The sequence below is a fragment of the Somniosus microcephalus genome, chromosome 9 (genome assembly GCF_052327205.1).
Source record: "Somniosus microcephalus isolate GS21.2 chromosome 9, FLI_Smic_1.0, whole genome shotgun sequence".
Lineage (NCBI taxonomy): Eukaryota > Metazoa > Chordata > Chondrichthyes > Squaliformes > Somniosidae > Somniosus > Somniosus microcephalus.
In genome coordinates, this window is record NC_140995.1 from 246,989,210 (window position 1) to 246,999,505 (window position 10,296).

General features: G+C 49.9%; 1 protein-coding gene across 1 annotated transcript in view; it reads left to right on the plus strand.

Moving 5' to 3' along the window:
* Positions 1 to 10,296, plus strand: part of LOC147113195 (equilibrative nucleoside transporter 1-like) — a 181,968-nt gene that overhangs the window by 99,521 nt on the left and 72,151 nt on the right. The window contains exons 7-8 of the mRNA XM_085998105.1: positions 1,430 to 1,538; positions 5,800 to 5,885. Coding sequence (XP_085854231.1) covers positions 1,430 to 1,538; positions 5,800 to 5,885 — 195 coding nt within the window. The remainder of the gene's footprint in view (positions 1 to 1,429; positions 1,539 to 5,799; positions 5,886 to 10,296) is intronic.

A 10,296-nucleotide genomic window follows, 5' to 3' on the forward strand; every position in this document is an offset into this window, starting at 1 on the left:
CGGAGCTGAGTACTTAGTTTCAGTAGCAGCTGACTCAGGGGACTTTTTTCTGGGTTTAGCTCTTGGGTCTGAAAGGCTTTGAAATGAAGGGTGTCTGGGGAGCTAGATTTGAGGTGATTTAGGAAGTTTAGTGCTCGTTTTTGGATGTTTATTATCAGTGGGTATCTGCCTAGTTCGGCTCTGCATGCATTTGTTGGCGTTTTTCTTTGGGTGCGAAGGATGCTTCGGCAGAATTCTGCATGTAGGGCTTCTATTGTGTGTTTTTCCCATTTAGTGTAGCTTTGGTGATTTAGCGGGCCCCATACTTCACTACCGTACAGTGCAATGGGCAGGATTATGCTGTCAAATATTTTGAGCCAGATTTTGATTGGGATTTGGATGTTGTAGAATTTTCTTTCTATTGCATATAGGGCTCTTCGTGCTTTTTCTTTTAGTGCATTCACTGCTATGCTGAAGCTCCCTGATGCTGTAATAGTTAGACCAAGGTAGGTGTAGCTCATAGTGTGTCCTATAGCGGTATCACTGAGGGTAAATTGGTATTTGTTTTCCTGACATCTGGGCCTTTTTTGAAAAATCATGATGTTGGTTTTCTTTAGATTTACTGTTAGAGCCCAATTTTGGCAGTATTTGTCGAGTAGGTCTAGTTGTTGCTGTAATCCCTGTTCTGTGGGAGACAGCAGAACCAGGTCATCCGCATAGAACAGGGATTTCACTTCTCCATCCAGGAGACGGAGACCTGGTGACTCGCTTTGCTCCAGCATGTCTGCTAATTCATTTATGTATATGTTGAACAGGGTCGGGCTCAAATTGCAGCCCTGCTGAACGCCTCTTCTCTGGGTGAAGAAATCGGTGCGTTTGTCTCCAATTTTGACCCCGCATTTGTTTTTCAGATACATTGATTTAATAAGGTCATAGACTTTGCCCCCTATTCCACACTGAAGAAGTTTATAATAGAGCCCTTCGTGCCATATAGAGTCAAAGGCTTTCTTGAAGTCGATGAAACAGGCGAATATTTTCCCATTTTTTGTTTGGTGTATATGTTTTTCAATGAGGGTGTGAAGGGTATAGATATGGTCGGCGGTGCGGTGTTTTGGAAGAAAGCCTATTTGGTTTTTTCTGAGGATATTATGTTTGTTAAGAAAATCAAGTAATCTACTATTTAGAATACTGCAGAATAACTTCCCTAGACAACTGTTGACACAGATGCCGCGGTAGTTATTTGGGTCTGATTTGTTTCCACTTTTATATATGGGGGAGATTAGTCCTTGGCACCAGATATCGGGAAAACAGCCTGAACGTAATATGATGTTGAATAATTTGAGTACCGCACCCTGCATCTCTCTCTCTGTCTCTCTCCCTCTCTCTGTATCAGGACCGAGTTGATTATTGCCCAGTGTAACACTAACACTCCCTCTGTCTCTCTCTCCAGATCTGGCTCATGGCGTTGCTGGTGTCCTTGGTGTTTACTGTCACCATTGGAGTATTCCCGGCAGTAACCGTCGATGCAAAATCAACCATCTCTCGTGATGGGACATGGGGTAGGTTAGAAACATAGAAGATAGGAGCAGGAGTAGGCCATTCGGCCCCCCGAGCCTGCTCCGCCATTTAATGAGATCATGGCTGATCATCCAAATTCAGTACCTTGTCCCTGCCTTCTCCCCATATCCCTTGATCCCTTTAGCCTTAAGAAATATATCCAACTCCTTCTTGAATATATTTAGTGAATTGGCCTCAACTGCCTTCTGTGGTAGAGAATTCCACAGGTTCACCACTCTCTGGGTGAAGAAATTCCTCCTCATCTCTGTCCTAAATGGCCTACCCCTTATCCTTAGACTGTGACCCCTGGTTCTGGACTCCCCGCCATTGGGAACATCCTTCCTGCATCTAGTCTGTCTAGTCCTGTTAGAATTTTATAAGTTTCAATGAAATCCCCTCTCATTCTTCTAAACTCCAGCGAGTACAAGCCCAATCGACCCAATCTCTCCTCATACATCATTCCTGCCACCCCAGGTATCAGGTCTGGTGAATTTTCGCTGCTCTCCCTCCATGGCAAGAACATCCTTCCTCAGATAAGGTGACCAAAACTGCACACAATACTCAAGGTGTGGTCTCACCAAGGCGCTGTACACCTGCAGCAAGACATCCTTGTTCCTGTACTTGAACCCTCTCGCTACGAAGGCCAACATACCATTTGCCTTCTTAACCGCCTGCTGCACCTGCATGCTTACCTTCAGCGACTGGTGCACAAGGACACCCAGGTCTCGTTGCACTTCCCCTTCTCCCAATCTATTGCCTTTCAGATAATAATCTGCCTTCCTGTTTTTGCCGCCAAAGTGGATAACCTCACATTTATCCACATTATATTGCATCTGCCATGCATCTGCCCAATCACCCAACCTGTCCAAATCATACTGGAGTTTCTCGGCATCCTCCTCACAGTACACACGCCCACCCAGCTTTGTGTCATCTGCAAACTTGGAGATATTACATCTAGTTCCCTCGTCTAGATCATTAATATATATTGTGAATAGCTGGGGTCCTAGCACCGATCCCTGCGGTACCCCACTAGTCACTACCTGCCACTCGGAAAAAGACCCGTTTATTCCAACTCTTTGCATCCTGTCTGCCAACCAGTTCTCTATCCAAGTCAATACCTTGCCCCCAATCCCATGTGCTTTAACTTTGCACGCTAATCTCTTATGCGGGACCTTATCGAAAGCCTTCTGAAAGTCCAAATACACCACATCCACTGGTTCTCCCTTATCTATTCTACCAGTTACATTCTCAAAACATTCCAGTAGCTTAGTCAAGCACCATTTACCTTTTGTAAATCCATGTTGACTTTGTCCGATCCTGTCACTGTTTCCCAAGTGCTCTGCTATTACATCTTTTGTAATGGACTCTAGCATTTTCCCCACTACCGATGTCAGGCTTACCGGTCTATAATTCCCCGTTTTCTCTCTGCCACCTTTTTTGAATAGTGGGGTAACATTAGCTACCCTCCAATCCATGGGTACTGTTCCAGAGTCTAGCGAATTTTGGAAGATGACCAGCAATGCATCTACTATTTCTAGGGCCACTTCCTTAAGGTTCCTGGGTGTGGTACAGAACGAGGAGCCCAGTCCTTCAGAGAGAGGGGTTGGACACAGGGAGGGAGAATCAACGAGGCTGTCAGAGAGAGTGCAAGTTAATTATACACAGGAACACACAAACCCAGTAATATACAGTAACATCGAATCAGAGAATGATGCAGCACAGAAGGAAGCCATACTGCCCTTCACGCCTGTGGTCACTCTCTGGTAGGGCTCTCCAACTAGTCCCACTCCCCTGCTCTTTCCCCATAGCCCTGGAAATAGTCTCCCTTCAAATATTTATAACTGACGTCCCTCGTCCCTGGCATCATCCTGGTAAACCTCCTCTGTATCCTCTCCAAGGCCTTGACATCTTTCCTAAAGTGTGGTGCCCAGAATTGTCCACAATATTCCAGCTGAGGCCTAACCAGAGATTTGTAAAGATTTAGCATCACTTCTTTGCTTTTGTAACCAATGCCCCTATTTAGAAAGCCAAATATCCCATACGCTCTCTTAACTGCTTTATCAACTTGCCCTGCCTCCTTCAAGGGTTTGTGAATATGCACCCCCAGGTCCCTCTGTTGTTGTACCCCCTCGAAATAGTGCCAGCTAGACTATACTGCCTCTCCATGTGGTTTCTCCCAAAGTGCATCACTTTACATTTATCCGCATTAAACTGCATTTGCCATGTGTCTGCCCATTTCACCAGTCTGTCTATGTCCTCCTAAAGTCTGCTATTTACTATGTTCATGCTCACTATTTACTATGTTGCTAAGTTTTGTATCATCCGCAAACTTTGAAATGTACTCCCTATTCCCAATTCCAGGTCCTCTGGTTACCGACCCTTCAGCCAATGGGAACAGTTTCTCCTTATTTACTCTATCAAAACCCTTCATAATTTTGAACACCTCTATTAAATCTCCCCTTAACCTTCTCTGCTCTAAGGAGAACAACCCCAGCTTCTCGAGTCTCTCCACATAACTGAAGTCCCTCATCCTGGTACTATTCTAGTAAATCTCCTCTGCACCCTCTCCCAGGCCTTCACATCCTTCCTAAAGTGTGGTGCCCAGAATTAGACCCAATACTCCAGCTGAGGCCGAACCAGTGATTTATACAGGGTCATCATAACTTGCTATTAATAAAGCCCAGGATCCCGTCTGCTTTTAGCAGCCTTCTCAACTTGTTCTGCCACCTTCAAGTTATTGGGTACATACACCCCCAGGTCTCTCTCCTCCTGCACCCCCTTTAAAATCGTACCCTTTAGTTTATATCGCCTCTCCTCATTTTTCCTACCAATCTGCATCACTTCACACTTCTCTGCGTTAAATTCCACCTGCCAAGTGTCTGCCCCTTTCCCCTGTCTCTGTCCTCCTGAAGTCCGCTACTATCCTCCTCATTGTTGACTACATTTCTGAGTTTTGTCTCATCTGCAAATTTTGAGATAGTGCCCTTTATACCCAAGTCCAGGTCATTAATATAGATCAAGAAAAGCAGTGGTCCTAGAACCGACCCCCGGGGAACACCACTGTATACCTTCCTCCAGTCCGAAAAACAACCGTTCACCACTACTCTCTGTTTCCTGTCACTTGGCCAATGTTGTATCCATGCTGCCACTGCCCCTTTCATCCCATGGGTATTAATTCTGCTGACCAGTTTATTCTATGTATATTTTATGTTACACTCTGTATTACTGGGTCTGTATATAGGCAGGAACACAGAGTGTAACATAAGATATACATAGACACCCTGTACTACTGAAGCATACCGGCCGCCCCTTTGTATTCCAGCCCTCTTGAGATGAACACCATGAGCCTTTCTCGATTGTCTTTTGTACTTGGCCACTGGCTATTAGTGCTTTGTGAACATGGACTCTCACCATGAAGAAAGTATTCTAATTTGTCATTCCTGGATTCGAAGTGACTGACCTCGCACTTTCCCACTCACTTAGTCTGTCAATGTCCCTTTGTAACTTTCTGCCCCCAGCCACACAACTGACTGTGCCTCCGAACTTAGTGCCACAGCCTTGGAGGAGGCGGTAGGGCTTGAGGGCAGAAGTTAACATGAGGGGGCAACGGCAATGGGAGCTGTTTGTGTGGGGGGCGGGGGGAGGGTAGGAGTGGCAATGGAGTTTAAATCCCACCATGGCCTTGCCCCTCACTATCTCTCTAACCTCCTCCAGCTGTACAACTCTTCTCACCCGGAACGCTCCATTCCTCTGGCCTCTTGTGCATTCCCCACTCTCTCCGCCCCACCATTGATGGCCGTGCCTTCAGCCGCCTGGGCTCCATGCTCTGGAATTCCCTCCCTAAACCTTTCCGCCTCTCTCTCCTCCTTATAAACCCTCCTTAGAACCCCCCTACTCTGCCCAAGCGGTTGGGCAACCCTCCTAATATCTCCTTCTTTGGATCGGCGTCCAATTTATGTGGATTTTCCACACTAGAGATGATGAGGTCCGGGAATACTTGTACAGGATGGGATGTAGGAGATCTGGGCTCCTGGGCATGGGACTGTTCCAATGGAGCAGTAATGGGAATGGAAGTGGAGAAATATCACACTGGGCCAGGGGAGGGTGCCCTTCTCAGTTGGAGCAGTTTCCTGTTTTGGGTAGAGTAGTGGGGTGTTGCTGTGCATCTGATTGTAATGGTCTGGACTCCAAGTTTAGTGTGGGTGGGAGGAAGAGGGCATTGAAGGTTTCTCAAGCACTGTTAATACCTGTTTCTGTTTGCAGGAATTTATTTCATCCCAATTTGCTGCTTCTTGATGTTTAATGCCTTCGACTGGCTAGGCCGGAGCCTGACTGCCGTCTGCATGTGGGTGAGTGCTCCTTTCATCAACGCCCCGCACTCAGTGGGAAGTCCTGCCCTCCTCTCCCTCCAGACCCATTCTCCATGTGACCCGGGCCCAGTCCTGCCCTCCTCTCCCTCCAGCCCCGTTCTCCATGTGACCCGGGCCCAGTCCTGCCCTCCTCTCCCTCCAGCCCCGTTCTCCATGTGACCCGGGCCCAGTCCTGCCCTCCTCTCCCTCCAGCCCCGTTCTCCATGTGACCCGGGCCCAGTCCTGCCCTCCTCTCCCTCCAGCCTCATTCTCCATGTGACCCGGGCCCAGTCCTGCCCTCCTCTCCCTCCAGCCCCGTTCTCCATGTGACCCGGGCCCAGTCCTGCCCTCCTCTCCCTCCAGCCCCGTTCTCCATGTGACCCGGGCCCAGTCCTGCCCTCCTCTCCCTCCAGCCTCATTCTCCATGTGACCCGGGCCCAGTCCTGCCCTCCTCTCCCTCCAGCCCCGTTCTCCATGTGACCCGGGCCCAGTCCTGCCCTCCTCTCCCTCCAGCCTCATTCTCCATGTGACCCGGGCCCAGTCCTGCCCTCCTCTCCCTCCAGACCCATTCTCCATGTGATCCGGGCCCAGTCCTGCCCTCCTCTCCCTCCAGCCCCGTTCTCCATGTGACCCGGGCCCAGTCCTGCCCTCCTCTCCCTCCAGCCTCATTCTCCATGTGACCCGGGCCCAGTCCTACCCTCCTCTCCCTCCAGACTCATTCTCCATGTGGCCCGGGGCCCAGTCCTGCCCTCCTCTCCCTCCAGACCCATTCTCCATGTGATCCGGGCCCAGTCCTGCCCTCCTCTCTCTCCAGACTCATTCTCCATGTGACCCGGGCCCAGTCCTGCCCTCCTCTCCCTCCAGCCTCATTCTCCATGTGACCCGGGCCCAGTCCTGCCCTCCTCTCCCTCCAGCCCTGTTCTCCATGTGACCCGGGCCCAGTCCTGCCCTCCTCTCCCTCCAGCCTCATTCTCCATGTGACCCGGGCCCAGTCCTGCCCTCCTCTCCCTCCAGCCCCGTTCTCCATGTGACCCGGGCCCAGTCCTGCCCTCCTCTCCCTCCAGCCCCGTTCTCCATGTGACCCGGGCCCAGTCCTGCCCTCCTCTCTCTCCAGCCCCGTTCTCCATGTGACTCGGTGATGTGCCTCAATGAATCCGAGACTCGACGTTAACGGAGCAAAGCAAGGCTTTTATTAACTCAGAAAGTAATACACATTGGAGAAGTGTCTCTCATCCAGAGATCTGCTGTACTGCTGTGAGACACGCTGGGGCTTGCTTAAGTAGGGGCCAGGTATGGGCGGAGCCCTACACACAATACAATACAGGTAAGGAAATGAAACTGAAACTAAACTAAACACAGGGAATACAGTGCCTGATGAATGGCATATTTCATCACACTCGGGCCCAGCCCTGCCCTGCCCTCCTCTCTCTCCAGCCCCGTTCTGCATGTGACCCGGGCCCAGCCCTGCCCTCCTCTACCTGTGCTCATCCCAGACCAATGTTTTTGAGGTGGTGAATGGGGACAGACGATCTCCTCTGCTTGGGGAGTCAGTGATCCGAGGTTATAATTTTAACATTGTCACACTGAGTGAGGAGAGAGGTTCGGGAAGGTTTCTTTACACAGAGAGTCCTTGAATTTTGGAATGTTTCACCACAGGAAGTGGGTGAGACAGAGATAGCAGCATCCTTTAAGGGAAAGTTGGCTAAATATTTTTATTTTTTTATTCATTGATGAGATGCGGGCGTCGCTGGCTAGGCCTGCATTTAGTGCCCATCCCTAATTGCCCTTAAGAAGATGGTGGTGAGCCGCCTTCTTGAACCGCTGCAGTCCATATGGTGTAGGTATGCCGGGTGGCCCGTCCGGTTTTATTCTTATTGTTTTTCGTAGCGGTTGTTTACAACTGAGTGGCTTGCTAGGCCATTTCAGAGGGTGGGTTGCTGTGGGACTGGAGTCACATGTAGGCCAGACCAGGTAAAGACAGCAGATTTCCTTCCCTAAAGGACATTAGTGAACCCGATGGGTTTTTGCAACAATCGACAATGGTATCATGGTCGCCATTACTAAGACTAACATTTAATTCCAGAATTAAATTGAATTGAATTTAAATTCCAGCAGCTGCCGTCGTGGGATTTGAACCCATCATCCTCAGAGCATTTGACTGAGCCTCTGGCTCACCTAGTCTAGTGACATAACCAGTACGCCACTGCAGAGGATGGTACAAGGCTACGGGGAGAGAGCAGGGCAGTACAATTAATTATGGATTGATCTAGCACGGACAGGATGGGCCAAATGGCTTCCTGTAGACCCCTCTGATTCCGTAAAAGGTGCTATTCAAAGGATGGGGAATTTTCCCTGACCCTTGCCATAAAATGGCTGCTGTGTCTGCCACCGCCCCATAACAGGCAGCACCATTCAGACTGTCCGTGAAGTGCGCTGGGCTGTTGAGAGCGGGGATGAGGTGCTATACAGACAGCAAGCTTCTTTATCTTCTCTACCTCCCCACTATCCCCCGCCATGTCCTTTATCATAGAATTAGAGAATGATACAGCGCACAAGGAGGCCATTCGGCCCATCATGCCTGTGCCGGCACTTTGAAAGAGCTCTCCAATTAGTCTCACGCTTTCCCCATAGCCCTGCAATTTTTTCCTTTTCAAGTATTTATCCAATTCGTTTTACAAAAGAACAAAAGAAATAGCAGCAGGAGTCGGCCATACGGCCCCTCGAGCCTGCTTCACCATTCAATAAGATCATGGCTAATCTGATCTTGGCCACAACTGCACTTCCCTGCCTTCCGGTCTCTCTCTGTTCCTCCCGGTCTCTCTCCATCCCTCCCGGTCTCTCCCTGTCCCTCCCGGTCTCTCTCCGTCCCTCCCGGTCTCTCTCCGTCCCTCCCGGTCTCTCTCTGTCCCTCCCGGTCACTCTCTGTCCCTCCCGGTCTCTCCCTGTCCCCCCCGGTCTCTCCCTGTCCCTCCGGGTCTCTCTCCGTCCCTCCCGGTCTCTCTCTGTCCCTCCCGGTCTCTCCCTGTCCCTCCCGGTCTCTCTCCTTCCCTCCCGGTCTCTCTCTGTCCCTCCCGGTCACTCTCCGTCCCTCCCGGTCTCTCTCCGTCCCTCCCGGTCTCTCTCCGTCCCTCCGGGTCTCTCTCTGTCCCTCCCGGTCTCTCTCCGTCCCTCACAGTCTCTCTCTGTCCCTCCCAGTCTCTCTCCGTCCCTCCCGGTCTCGCTCCGTCCCTCCCGGTTTCTCTCTGTCCCTCCCGGTCTCTCTGGCCCTGCACCCACTGACTGTGGACTTTGCCCCTCGTCCAAACGTGTTCAGGGGGAACTAAAAAGCAACAATATAAGATGCCGGAGTCTGAGTGCGCGGGGATTGTGAAAGGTTGCCGGTGATTCTGCCTGATGTTTCTTGTTGTGGGAGGTGGATTTGCTCTGCTCACTCAGCTGACCGACTATAAATCAGGCAGCGGACCGCTTTCTAATCTGGGACTAATTGAATCCAGCCCAGCAGGGTGAAACCTGAGGCCACTTCCTCCAGAAAGTATTTCTATGTCATGTGTTAGGTATAAGTGATACTCTCGGACTCCCGGCACGCTGTGCCTCCCAGTTCACCAGCGATGATCCTGCAGACTTTGCTCATTGGCAGCAATGGAGATCAAATAAGAAAGAGAGAGAGAAAGGGAGAAAATAAGAAAGAGAGAGAGAAAGAGAGAAAGAGAAAGAAAGTAAGAAAGACAATTCCTATGCGCCTTTCACGAGGTCAGGATGTCCCAAAGCGCTTTACAGACAATGGCCCAGAACTTGGTGTCGGGGGCTTGCCGCGGGTGCAAGCCCCCGATCTGCACTCACCCTGCGCACTGACATCTGAAGCCCGGGCCTGCTTGCATTTCCTGTCACAGGCCCGGTTCAGATGTCGGCGCGCTGTGCTAACCTGATCCAGCGGCGTAGTTAGTGCGATGTGCCGGCTGGGATCAGGTGAGCACTGGGCAGCCAATCAGGGGAGGGGAAACTCATTCATGAGTTTGACAGTAAGAGCTGTCAAACTCATGAAAAGTATGGGCTGCCAAAACACTACTTTAACTTTAAATAAAATTTTAAAAAACATCCCACTGATTATAATAACTATAAATAAGTTTTTTAAAATGTTTTAAACAATGAATCAATTTTTTGAAAAAAATAAATTTTTAAAAAATGGGGTCTAAAACTAAACTTACCATCCTGTAAATTCTTTAAAAATAACAAACCTGTGGAAAAAAAAATTCTACATTGTACTAAAAGCCCACTTACCTGAAAAACTAAGTACCTACGTGTGGTTTTTCCACGCCTAAAGACCGGAGGCCTTTACACGCGCGCAACTCTGGGAAAAAAAAGGAATGTCACTGCGCACGCGCTGCCCCCTACAGCGCACGTTCTGCCTCTG